Source organism: Parus major, chromosome 9 (assembly GCF_001522545.3).
Source record: "Parus major isolate Abel chromosome 9, Parus_major1.1, whole genome shotgun sequence".
Taxonomy (NCBI): Eukaryota; Metazoa; Chordata; class Aves; order Passeriformes; family Paridae; genus Parus; species Parus major.
Window position 1 is genome coordinate 19,068,534 of NC_031778.1, and position 13,988 is coordinate 19,082,521.

At 40.0% G+C, this 13,988-nt stretch overlaps 1 protein-coding gene across 5 annotated transcripts in view; it reads left to right on the top strand.

Annotated features, from left to right (window-relative positions):
- TBL1XR1 (TBL1X receptor 1) overlaps window positions 1-12,737 on the top strand; it is a 109,544-nt gene extending 96,807 nt beyond the window's left edge. For all 5 annotated transcript variants that reach the window (XM_015637774.3, XM_019007807.2, XM_015637775.1 and 2 more), the window contains 6 exons: window positions 1,103-1,224; window positions 1,708-1,782; window positions 4,215-4,342; window positions 4,519-4,684; window positions 5,558-5,659; window positions 7,352-12,737. In XM_015637774.3, coding sequence (XP_015493260.1) covers window positions 1,103-1,224; window positions 1,708-1,782; window positions 4,215-4,342; window positions 4,519-4,684; window positions 5,558-5,659; window positions 7,352-7,378 — 620 coding nt within the window. In that variant the 3' untranslated portion in view covers window positions 7,379-12,737. The remainder of the gene's footprint in view (window positions 1-1,102; window positions 1,225-1,707; window positions 1,783-4,214; window positions 4,343-4,518; window positions 4,685-5,557; window positions 5,660-7,351) is intronic.
- Window positions 12,738-13,988: the final 1,251 nt, after the last annotated feature.

Sequence of the window (13,988 nt, forward strand, 5' to 3'; positions counted from 1 at the left end):
TAAATTTAAAAATCTGATGTTTATGGTGCTTATTATTTGCGTAATTTTAAAATCTTACAGGTAGTCTTTGGTTACTGAATCCCATACTGGAACTTTGAGAATGTCAGCAAAGATGGATTTGTTCTGATTTTATAACTCAGAGTTTTATTGCAGTTCCATGAAAGTCATAAGAGATAAATAATCCAAGTATTCCTGACTTTCTGTAGTATGGTGGCAGACAAATCATGTGAGTGGGTCACAAGGGATTAGTGTTTATCACCTAAGGACTGCATTTGTCATCCTCCTGCTGCAGTGATGCCACCCCCTATCCCATTGTTCCACTGTCCCCAGATTGGCCACAAACCAGCTGAAAGCTGTTCACTGGCCAGCTGGGGTGGGAGTGCAGGAGGTCAGACAAATTGCTTTGTGGGCTGCCTGCTGAGCAATCCTGTCAGAATCAGCTGGAAAACAGAATGGAGAGGATGACAGACGTGTCATTGAAGGGCCTTTAAGAAATGTGTCCTGGTCCATTCTTTATTCTGCTTGTGCCACATTTCCAGTGGCATGACAGCAGTCAAAAACATCAGCTCAGCATTTACTGCATGCAGTTCATTCTGTGCCATCTGCCATAAATAGCTGGATTGAGCAAATGGAGCATGTTGCCCATGATTAAGCTTCAAGTTACCACACCTTACAATGCTGGAATTGAGAAAGGAAATAAATCCTTACCCTTCCCTGGCTGCCATCCCTGAGCACCAGCAGGAGATGTTGGTGGAGATGAGCTCATGCATGATGATGTGTGAAGTTGTGGGAACCTGTTCCTTGTGCTGCCTCCTGGGATTTGTTAATAGATGCCTTAACTACAACTTGATATCCTGCTGCACTGTCTTCTCTATAACTTTTATTACAAATATTATGATGTCTTATATTAAATTTGTTCCACTTTGTGTAAGACTTGTTTTAGCTGTGTTTCTTACTGTTCATAGTGTTTATCTTCAGAACTGCTCTAAAATTACAATTGCTCTTTGTTGGCTTTTGTTCCAAGGTGGTGCATGCTAAATTTGCACATTAAATTCCTGCAGAGTGCATACTATAGCTTTAAATATCTTTCTTTTCCTTTTAGCACCAGCATTAGATGTTGATTGGCAGAGTAACAACACATTTGCCTCTTGCAGTACAGACATGTGTATTCACGTTTGTAAACTAGGACAAGATAGGCCCATCAAAACCTTCCAGGGTCACACAGTAAGTACTGCAAAAAGGGGGGTTGCTCTGTGATATTTTTATTAGTGAGAGATTGGGGGCCCAGTAAACTTAACCAGTGCCCAGCACCTGTGTAATGGTCATTGGCTACAGGCAGTAGATGCACACAAAGGTAGTTGTGGTTAAGGTTTTACAGTAATCACAATCTCTGTGATTATCAGAACAATTCTCACCCCCGTGTGCAGCTTGTTTTACCAGTGCCAGGATGCAAGAGTGAGCTGTAGAAGAAGAAGAAGCATGATAACTTCAAGATTTTACCACATGGTGTACAAGAATGCATGGGAAGTGTGATAATTGGATAGCAAAAAGCTGTTGTTATTGAAGGCAAAGCTATGAACAAAAATTAAGTGTTAAAAGCCTGACAGCTATGCAAATGCTCATAACTGCTGTCCAGCTTTATCTTTTGTAAGTTGTCATTTATGATGGAAGGAAAGACTCCAACTTACTCTCACTGTTAACTTTTAGAATGAAGTAAATGCAATCAAATGGGATCCAACTGGTAATCTGCTGGCATCCTGCTCTGATGACATGACTCTAAAGGTAATGGGAGCTCTGGGGCTGGCCCTTGACTTTGTAGGACTCTGGAATGCAGTCCATTAACCTGGATATTCCAGCAGTATCGCTGTGCTTGCTGTGTTGACCAATATTTGTTCTTTTTTTAATATATAAAGGTTAGGCAATCCTAGAAATCCTTGTTAATCAGGTCCAAGCTTTGGTCCAGAGAACTTGTTACAGGCTGCCAGCCTGAGACTAGGAGCATGATTTATTAGGTGCTTTTAGCTGTTTACAGAATCAGGTCATTAATCGTTAAGCTGTCATGCTTGATGGTTGCTTTTGTTTAAAAGAAAAAGTTGGAATGCAAGTTGGGTAGCACATACAAGAACGGGTGACTTGCTCCTTTCCTGGTTTTCTTCTGCTTTCCCCTTCTTTCTAGTTAAAATCTTTGGCATGTTGTTTCTTCCTGTGCACTCCTGGATTTTTCCAGTTCATCAGGAGTCATTTTGCAGTTTTCAATCACACCTACACTTGTCCTCCAAATCACTCACAGCTACTTGCTTTCTTGTAGAACAGGATCAAACTTGTGAGTGCAGAGGACACTGCAACTTACACCTGTGACCTCAGGGCATTCTAGAGATCCTTACAAACCAGCAGAAATGGGGCTGTTCATGCCTGGCCTGTGCTGTTTCCATGGTACAGATGCTTTCCATTACTCCCGTACTGCTTTACATTCACTGGGACCTTCAGCACTGTGCTTGGTAGAGTTTCAGGATACGTTTTTTACATTGACAGCACTGTCCTGCTAGTAACCCTTGGGACAGTTAATTCCATCCAGCTTACTGTTGTTTAATCAGGGAATGGTTGAATGAGTGAGTAGCCACATATCTCTCCTGCTGGCACACAGTCAGGCTCTGGCAAGGGAAATCACCTTATCTAAATACCAACACTTAAGCATTAAGCCTTCAGTCTAAAGCTGGATGTCTAGACATCTCCAGTCAGCACTGTCTAGCACTGCTGAAGAGCAAGTTATCCTTTCCTAAGTTAAATGTCTTAAGTCAAGTGTCATCAAAAAGAAATCCCTCTCAGGATCTCAGGAAACCCCTGAGAGCATCAGTTGTTCTCCACTGACAGTGGACAGAGTCTAAATAGCCAGCTTAAGCCAGGTATTTAATACTTAAACAGCTCCAGGGTGATGAATTCCAGGCTAGAGCTGGAGCTGTTGCTGCTGCCTCTCTGTGAGTAGAGGTGACAGCTGGGAATGTGTCAGTATTTGTGGGATTCCAGAAATTAACTTCTTGGTGGCTGTTTCAAATGGAGCCCAGGCTACAAAGAATGTTATTGTTTTGTTCAGTATTAGCTCAAATGCCAAGTGCTGGAGGATAAGTCTACACATCACTAATCACTTGTGGATCACTTTTCAATGGCAGAAGGAATAAATACCAGGTTTGGAAGCACGTGGAAGGTGCCTAGTGATTTATTTACTTGGTTAGTTTCTGTCTACAACTTAATATTCTCTAGGGCAGCTGATAGGGACTCTTTCATCTATGTTAGTTTTGGGAAGAGAAGTTAGATTTTGATTCCTTCAATTAAAGTGGAAATACAATTTCAATTCTGTCTGCACATTGAAAATCAATTTCCTCTTCAGCAAAGCAGCAGTTCTGAAAAGCACCATTTATTTACACATGTACCTCAATTGCATCTTAAATACAGTTGAGCTTTAACATGCTCCTGGTAGCTTTTTCTAAAAGAAAAAGTGAACTAAAAGCATTACTGAGACACATATTATTAAAAATAGCATTCAGGTGGTTATCTGCCTTATCAAATTTAACATGTAGGAAAAGGTATAAAAGCCTTTCCAAATCCCTTCTGTAGAAGCAATGTAAACTCTTAATAGAATAAAGGGGTTGAGTATTTTTTGTTGAGCATGATCTTAGAGGAGTTGGAGTCCTCTAATGACCTCTGTGAAGTACTGAACACTGAAATCTGGCAATGCAAATGCTAATAACTCAGGAAAATGCCATAGTGGTATTTGTGTCTCTGGATTTTTAGGAAAACAGAAAATTTCTCTACTGTCCCTTTATTTTACTCAGTCTGTGTAGCAAGAAGTTAATTTAAAAATAGGACTGTGATATTTTATCAACTCAGACATGAACATTTACATATTGCTCTTCTCATTTCAGCATCTGCTTCCATCCCTGCACTTTTCAAGGGGTTTGCAGTTCCCTCAGGCAGTTTGGTTTCTACAGGCAGCACCTTTATTACTCATTGACCTTGTTGGGGGCTTAAAACACAGAGAATGAAAGGTCCTGGAATAAAATTTGGCATAACTACCCTAGAAACCTAGCAATAGCAAATATTTTGAGTGGCCTAAAATGTAACAGTCAGCCTGCAAATGATGAAGAAGAAGCATGTAAAATGTATTTTAGTACAATATTGTGCTAAATTATTTGTATTTTCCTCTCTTTTTATCATAGATCTGGAGTATGAAACAAGACAGTTGTGTCCATGATTTACAAGCACACAACAAAGAAATTTATACTATCAAATGGAGTCCTACAGGACCAGGAACAAATAATCCAAATGCCAATCTTATGTTAGCAAGGTACTATTTAATCCTGGCTTTAAATACTTATTAAACATTATTTTTACCTCACTTTCTATAAATGTAAGTTCACAGAATGTTTTGAAGCATTTAAGATACTTTATCATATTCTGTTTGTATTAGCAACAAAAATATGTTTGATTGAGATGTAATTAATCTGTTTTTTTTCTTGACAGCGCATCCTTTGATTCTACTGTTAGGTTATGGGATGTAGACAGAGGAATTTGTATTCATACTCTGACAAAACATCAAGAACCTGTGTACAGTGTAGCTTTCAGTCCTGATGGCAGGTACCTGGCCAGTGGCTCCTTTGATAAATGTGTACACATCTGGAATACACAGGTATTGCTCTTCTCTGTGTTGAGAAGTTTGTGTTTTGGTCTTTTCCATCCTTTCAACCCTTGTTTATCCATCATACTTCATCCACAATGAGATTTGTCATTCTTAACACACTGGTTTTCTCTTTGTTCTGAGATTATTTCTGTTAATGGTTGTACATTTAATTTCTCACTTTGAATGCTTGCCTGTGGTGAAGTAATACTTGTCTTTACATTCTTATCAGAAAAAACAACCCAAAAAGACAAAAACCAAACAAACCAAAAACTCATTGACAAAACTCCAAATTGAACCAAGTTCCTTCAAGAATATATTTAATCCAAAAATAGTCTCTGTTAGCTCTGAACTTCAAATTCCTTCTAAAACAGGGGCTTTTGTGAAAAATGATGACTGGGTGTAGACATACTAATCTGATTGGCTGTTTCATTGAATTTCACTGACAAACAAGAGAATGCAAAGTGAGGGAAGATAATGATGAGAAAGTATTTCTGTGAAACTTTCTCATAAAGGACACTATTACTTGTTTTGTATTTCTGCCAAAAAATAAAGGAGATTGTTATGTTTGAAACTCTAAAGACCTTGTCAGGCATGATGCAATCTCTGGCTTCTGGGCATTGGGTATTAATTTCTGAAAGGCTCATTTCAGTAATTGGAAGTAGTTGTGACCATCCCAGCTTTGCCTGTCAAGCTCAGGAGCTCAAGGTGAAATGGTTGTGCCACATTGTTTGACAAGATGCTGAGACTGTCCACAGTCTCTGCTGGACCACTTTCCTCTGAGAATTTCAGCTTTTAAAAGCAGTGGGGAAGTTTTCAATGTACAAACTGTGCTTGTTCACTTTGATTTTGTTGTATTAATTACTTGCCTTGTCCCTTTTTTAGACAGGTGCCCTAGTTCACAGTTATCGGGGAACAGGAGGGATTTTTGAGGTTTGCTGGAATGCAGCAGGAGACAAAGTTGGAGCAAGTGCTTCAGATGGTTCAGTAAGTGTTGCTTGACTTGGTGGGTGTTCTAGTAATAAACATCTTCTGGAAATCTTTTAACCAACAATGGAGATAAAATTTCCTTCTCTAGCTGAAGGTTGAATACAGCCAGCTCACCTGTATGTTTTCAACTGTGGTGAAGCTGCTGTGGTATTGTAAGGACAATATTTTTATTCCAGTCCAAAAAGCTCAGAAGGTAGAGATATCTCCAATTAATATTTTCTGTTCCTTCTCAGGCCTACTGTGTCAGTGTGGCTGGTTTGGAAACAAATTTGTTTATCTTTCTCTGCTCTTTTTGAGGGAAAATGCTCAGCGTAGGTGATATTATTATAATGCATGACAGGAGTGAAATACCTTCTGCATTGCATTCAACAGCCAAACAAAGTGCAGATTTCTAAATGCTTGTAATTAAAAAGTTCCTAAAAATGTCAGCAGCTATATATAAAAATCAGTCTGCTTACTTTGCTTAGGAAGAGCAGGGAATAAAATCATGTTTAACTAATCATGAATGCTCCCACTGTCATTTCACTGCAGGGTGTTGGAGCATCACCTCCTGAATGCTGCTCTGACACTGTCCTGCAGAGCTGCAGTGGGATGGGAATGTGCAGGGTCATCATGAGGAGCACAGTCCTGGGGCTTTTGCTTGCCTCTGTCTCTCCATGGTTTGCAAAGAAAGCAGAGGAGAGACTAAGGAAAAGCAAAATTAACATAAGGCTGATAAGGGAATTGTGTTTTGAAGTGCTGTAGCTTCCTTGAACAAACAGCAAAAAGCAATCCTGGCAGCTCAGTAGTGCAGTCTCAGGTGGTATCTTAACACAGGTGCCAAAGCTTTCCCTCCTGAGTGCTCCTTGCTGGTAAGTAAGAGTTAGAGTTGTTAGAGTTCAAATCACAAAATAGGAAGTTCTAGATTTGAAGAAGCCTAAATGCTAGAGAATTAATTTTGATTGGTCTTTATATAATTTTAGTCTTGTAAGTATAGGCAATATCATAAAAGGACAAAAGCTCAAAGCATATCCTGAATAGAAATTATCACTCCTCCAGATGATCCTTTTTTATACATACTGTGTAACCTTTCCAGTCCTCCAATTAATTTGGCCCAAGAGGCTGATTGTACTTGGAATAGATTTGTTTTCATTTAGTTTCTGATATTTTAAAAAATGTTTGGCTTAATTTGTTCTATATTGTTCTCTAGCAAAAGCCCTTCTCCTCCACTCTATTTAAAATGTGCTTGCAGCTGGTATTGTCTTGTGTGTGGTTATATTTTACTAATAGATTTCTATATCTGACAGACCCAGAAGCACTACTTGGTGGAGATTTTGGGAAGAGTAGAACTGGAATTTGTACACCATTAACTGTTTTTTCTGATCTATTTCGTTCTTGTCCATGTACTTTAATTTCATTTTTTTACAAATTAGATTAGAATAAGTTCTCAGCCTCACAGTATTAAATATGTAAGCAAACAGTTTACATAAGATGTTGCTGTTCTGATAATAATTCTGGAGGCAGCAGTGCCCTTAGCACTGGGGCTGGCTGGGGGTTCATAAAGGGCTCACCTGGTCATTTTGATATTATTTAATCACTGTTAATAGATATAAGGTTAAGCTTATACACAGGTTTTGCCCTGAAACTCCCCACAGAATGTAAAGGCCCTGGTGCTGTGCAGCTGCTGTATCTGTGTCTCTCTCTTTGCAGGTTTGTGTATTAGACCTCCGGAAATAGCGCTCTTAGTTGGAAGCCATGGACCGACTATGAATGTGTACATAGCCAAAATGACTGTCCCTGACCCATGTACTGCTATAGTCCCAATCGAACCATGGCCAGTCCACTACAGCCAAATGTAAAAGAAATATATACATATACTGTATATAAAAAATGAAAAAAAGGAGAAAAGAAAAAAAAAAAAAAAAAAAAAGAGGAGAAAAAAAAAAATTTACACCCTGAAGAGGATGACAGAGTTTTGTCACAGCTTGTGAATCCTGTTCACCAAGTGCTGGAATCTGCTGTGCCCCAAAATAACATTTAAAGGTTTTGGATATGAAAAACAGAAGAGCACGAGAGAGAGAGAGAGAGAAATATACCATATACAAGAGCAGACCCATATACATACCAAAATCAGAAGATACTAATGGCAGCCTTCATTACCCCTTCCCCCATGAAATCCATTCTCACGTGGATTGTGGGGTGTTTTTGTTTTCCTTCTCAGTAGTTGAACAGTTTGTGTGTACAGAGAAAATGGACTTAACAGAAATCTGCAGCAGTAGGTTTTTTTCTTTGCTTTTAAACATTGGGTTTTCTGTTTTGTTTTGGTTAAATTTACGGATGCATGAAGTAAGGGAGTGATTTAGTTTCTTGTTTATATTTTTTCACCTTGGGAAAAAAAAAAAGAAAAAAAAAAGAGTTTCTTTGAAACATGTTTCGATGAATTCTTTGAAGAGGTAGTTTGAACCTGATAATACTTGGTACATTTTGTGGCTCCCAGAGCACAATTTTGTGAACAGAGGGAGGGTGGAAAAGGGATTAGGGAGAGAGAAGAAAAAAAAAAATCCTTCTTTGCAGCGTGATCCTTCACATCCTCATCTACAAAGTAGGATGGAAATGGGTATTGTGCTATGTTTGACTTTTTGGTGACATGGTTGGAATGCAGTAATTTCTTATTTGGGGACATAATTCTGCCAAACTTAAGAACAGAAGGGCACAAAAACACAGGAAAAAAAACCCTAAAACAAGCAGGGATGCAAAAAAAAAAAAAAAAAAAGAAAAATAAAGAGGAAAAACGCATCTTCTGTTGCTTTAAGACCATAGCTAAAATATGGTTCAATTGTGCACTATTGTGAAAAGGAGCAAAGTATAGCTGGGGGATTTTGTTTAAGAGGTTAAGATCTTTCTGGACAAGGGTTCATGCCACAGCTTCGTTGAGAGTTGCCCATCATTATTTGTAGGAGCTTAGATGTATAATTGTAACCAAACTCCAGTATTAAAAGTATTTCATGTAATTTTTCTTTATTAAAATAAAATCTTTGGCATATATTTGATAACACTGCCATTAAGAGGCAAAATGTTTACTACCTTAGATTTAAAAAAAAAAATCTTAAACAGAGGACTTGCTTCAAGTTTATTTTAATAGCAGTGATTCAGCTTATTTAAAAGATGAATACTTGCACTAATTCCCCTGCTGCTCCGGTCCTGCAGTTTATTGTATCTTGTGACTACATTTTTCTCCAAATATAGGGTAGATGTAAGCTGCTATTTTTTTAATAATCACTACTATATAGTGTCTTTTACTCTGTTTACAATATCAAGTATTTTTCTTACAATGACAGATGTATATGGCAAACCTTTTTCTGCTCATGTGATTAAAAGTATACTAATAGTGATTTTATTTGTAAATGATAGCATGAGGTTGTGTTTATGCGTATGTGTAGTCGAAAAGGTTGCATCATGTCTTGCATAAGATTCCAAGAGTGTAAATTTATAAAAAGAGAGGTTGTCAAATTTATGTCACAGACATTTTACTTAAGGAATGGTTTATATTACAGAGCTTTGCAAAGTTATCGGTTTTATAACACTATTTCAATCACAATTAATTTTGTGGCTTATGATTGTTAGTCTCTAACCTATTTTTTTATTCGTTTGGGGTTTTTTTTCCCCCTCCAAGTGAAGTATGAATTCATTTAATTGAGATAATGCAGCTTTGACATTTTAACCGTTGTTCATTAGGCATTGATTTCTGCTATTTCCATGAAATAAACACGACTTGAAGCAAGTCTGAGTTTGGCTAAGGTAGGGTAGCAATTTGCCAGTGGTAAAGACAAGTCAACAATACATTGTTTATCTACCCCCCAGGATTATACTGCTATCACACACAGCGTTTAAAACCAACACCAAGTCATATCCATAAAGACAGTTATCCGTGGTGGTTCTGTGCCAGCTATTTTTAGGGTTTTGGAACATATTGCAAATGTTTAGAGCAATTACCCTGTGAGTTACAATATGTAGGAAACCTAATATATTGAGTGTCTGGCACTTGAAATATTGCTTTTATTGCTGGAGGTCCATGACTGTGGCTGACCTCTGTCATTTAATGAAAAAAAAAATAAAAATAAAAAAAAAATTCTGTGCAATAATTTTAAACTGTGCTCCCAGGAATAGACACAAATGTTTTGAGTATGTTTAAGCTGCATTTTTCGTTTAGCAATGCATTTGTCAATTGCACTGAATTTAAATCCTGAAAGTCAGAAGTGATTCTTGATAGTACTTTTGTATTTTAATATGGACAGTTTATTCATTTTCATAAAAGTTATTGGATTATTCTTTCAGCCAATCTAAACAATTGTGGTGGAGTTCTGTGACATAGCTGCAAAATCACACAGCCATGTTTTAGGGTATTGCCATTTTCCTCTTTCTCAATCATCAGCTGTTTTGGTTGCAATTCTAATTGCTTCAGCATAGCATCACACACACACACACTCAGAAATAGAGAACAGCAGAGCTTCAGCACGTCCAGGCCGGGGCTGTCAGCTGTGGGTCCGGCAGGAACGCCGGCTCCCTTGGCTCGAGCGCTCCGGGCACGCGGGCAGAGCCCTGCCCCGGCGGGGGCCAGGCCACGTCCCCGAGCCGAGCTCCAGCCATAGCTGTCCAGCTGTCCTGCCCGCTGCCCTGGGGCCAGGCCATGTCCCCGAGCCAGCATCCCCGAGCCGGGGTCCGGCCGTAGCTGTCCAGCTGTCCTGCCTCGCATGCCACAGTGCTGCTCCTGCTCCCGCGCTCCGCACGCCCGGAGCCGCCGCGTGCCGGCCGCGCCGCGCGCTGCCAACCACAAACCGGACAAAACCACGCAGAACCGTGACGTTCATTCCTGTCTTGCATAGCACAGAGGCCTCGTGTTCCAGGCTGGGGTGCACTGTCCAAACTGCTCCTTTCCAAGGGGAAGCCAAAGGGGCAGCAAGGCCCTGACTTTTGTAGCGTGTACGTACATGCTCAGTCTTACAATTGGAGTCATTCCTATTTTTATCAGTTCAACGCGGTAACAGGCAAATATCCCAACAGAGGATAAAAGGAAGGGGAAAAGCTGGGCTCAGAATTAATGATGGGATAAGAAATGAACTGCTCTTGAGTTCGCTGTCTCTCTGTGCGTCCATCTCAGAATCCCGTTTCTCATTTTTGCATGACCGGATCCAGGTTTCTGTAGAGTTCGTCTTTTTCTATTTTTACTTTACCTTTTTCTGCATTTTTAAATTGATGTAAAGATTCCCAACCAGTGGACTTTTTAGTGTAGTTAAGAGAATATCTAGGTCTTCATAAAAGCTTTTTTAGACTCTTTGTAATGTTGGTAAACTGAGTTTATTCTGGGACTACCATTGTGCAGGGTTATTTAGCATGTCTACTAGATGATTGGAAATCTTATATGAAACACTAAAAGTGCCTCTTTTTCTGGGTTGGGTGGAGGGGAGGTAGTAGTTACCAGAGTCAGAACGACATGGCATTTCAAAGCATGTTTCTTGATTTCGTGACACTTTAATGCATCTTGAGAGAAAGGCCAAAGATTTCTACCGATTTTAATTGATTTTCATTTTAAAAAGCACTCCTTTTTCCTTACACTGCTTACCTCATGCTAGGGCGTCTGATGGGGCGTTGTACCTTGGGCATGTCCTTTGTGTTTAGGGAGAGCAGTGGGTGCCGCTTTGCCAGCAGAGCGAGCTCAGCAGCTGACGCGTTCAGTTCTGCTGCGGGAAGGAGCTTTGTTACCCCTGCAGACTGGGGGCTGCAGCCTGTCAATGCAAGGTTGTCTGGTTTTGTCTGTTTAGCGAAAGAGGGGAGCCCTGGGACCTGATTTTTCCAGTATTTACTTCACCAAAACTCCCACTGTCTGTCACTTGACGAGGAGCCCGTGCTGGGGCGAGCGCTGGAGGCGCCGGGGCTGTGCCGAACCCCGGTGTGGATGAAACGAGCCACATCCCCCTCGAGCCGAGGGTCCCCAGTGGCCCTGGGGTTTTGCCAGAGCAGGGCATGCCAGATTCAGCCCAGTTCCTTTTCATCTGAAGAGCAGGATAGCTCCTCCCTTCCCAAAGCCCTGTAGAGCCATTCCCCAGTGGGATCGCTTCCACCCTCTCCAGACGCCTGAAGAAAGCAGAAGCAACATTGTGGCATGTTAGAAGCAAACACGGCTTCGGGAGACAGCAGTAAATCTCCATCAAGATCCCTGACATTTTCCGTAGGGAGAGAGACATGGAGCAGTCCTCACTTCTCCCTCTAGAGAAAGCTCTGAAATACCACGAGCTGTGAAAGTGTGACTGTCTTCACTGTCAGTCTGGTGGGAGGCAGACGAACCAGGAAAATCTGCCGTTTCGAGTGGATTGCAGATTTAGTGTTAATAGTGCTTCAGATCAGTAGTTTTGAGTACATAATTTGCTTTCTCTGCCTTTAAGTTTGAAGCTTGACAATAACTTGAGGCATGTTTTTGTTTTGTTTTTTATTTTTAAATAATCATTCATTTTTACTTCATAATGTTTTTTGACATTTGTGGGTAAATACAAGAAAACAGTCTGCATGTTGTTGCTAGTCCAGTGTACTTTGCAATCTTGTCCTCAACAGACTGCAGTGTGCAGAACAGTAATTCTAGAATACAGAAGTAATTTTCTCTCTCTCCTGACATTGACATTGTAGTTGTAATGGTTTCATTTGGAGTTACAAATCCTTTGGGTCTAATTCTGTGAGCCTACCTATAGCACTGGATTAAAATGTCTGCATCATTTCTTCAGTTATCCAGTTAAACTACAACTGTTGTAAAAGTGTAAACCAGCCCATGACAGTTTTTTGTACTTGTTTAAAGGACTTTTATTGTTCAGTTTTCATGATTATTGTCTAAAGAAGACTGATATAGATGTTCTATACTGTCCTGGACCATGTTAATTACACTTTATGATGTATTTTGGTTCTACATCACAATGATTTGTCCCCAAGGCCCTTATATCCCTTCTAGGCACATTTTCTGTTGCAGTTTCCCTTTGCATTGTATTGCTTTGACAACTGTAATTTGAATCAGATCTGAAAGAGGTCCAGAATAAAATATATTTTGATATTACCTTGGCTGAATGTTTTATACTAATAATTTTAAACACTTGGGATGGAAGGTTTGCAGATCATTAAGCTGGGGAAGTGACAGACTGAAACACTATTTTTAATGTTTAGTTTGGCACATTTTCATGTAAGACAAGGTGCAAACAGCAGCAGGAGATAAAGCACTGTGTGGCTGCAGCATCTTTGGGCTCACATAGATCCTGTGACAATGACATCCCTGTCACCATGTCCTGCTGTTCCATTCAGGGGAACTGATTTATTTTGTGTTTTACATGCTCCATCTTCCCCTCACCCCTGCACCTGTGGAACAGAAGAGTCCAGTGGTGCTTGCAGCTGCAGCCCAGAAGATTCTGGAGGCGTGGGAGCAGCTCCTTCCTGGTGATGGAATCTCATGTCAGGGAGATCTGGTGTTACAGAGAGACTCAGTTTGGCTGTGCAGAGCAACATTGTTTGTGTAACTTATTTCAGATGTGTGAAACCATTCAGATTCACGTGTGAAATACCATACATGCATCATGTGTATAATGATCTAATTCCTTTAGAATAGTGGGTCATTTCATAGTCCAAGTGAGGGAACCCAGACAGTTCCTTTTCAATGTGTCTAGAACTTTATGGTGAAATAGCTGCTTTCTCTTGTAGATTGCTGGTTTGTTCTATAGTAGCCTTCTGCTATCAAAATTGATTCCAATGTTTTGAAACTTGCTGTTGAAAAGAGCCTGTAATGAATTGAAAACAGAGGAGGGACTGTTTTACAGGTGTAAAACCAGTCTTGCCTTCCTTCCACCTGGAGTCTGAGTGCATTGCAGGATTTCTGCATCACCTGGATTTTGAGGCAGCAGTGTTGGAGCAGTTTCATGGTTCTGAGACAGGCTGTGAGTTGATATTTCATTAGTTACAAGTACAAGAACCACAGAGCAGTGTTGTGTTTTGTACATATTGCTTTCACATGGTAGTGATGGCCAGATCCATCCTGTGAAGAGGAGACAGTATTCCAGGTAGGTGCCTTCTTCCACTGCTTTCCAAATCTTCCCTTTGGACTTCAGTTACAGCCTGATTCTGATAACTCTGTAGGAGCTTGTGGTCTCAGGTATTTATAAAGTCTGTGTTCTCTACCTCCCAGGGAAATGATTTAATGGAAGTTGAAGCAATATCTCTGGTTTGCTGATGTCAGCACAGGGCAGCTGTAATGGAATAATAATTTGGGAGGAATTTATTGATGATTCTGTAGAGAATGATGATGCCCTGGTTAGTATTT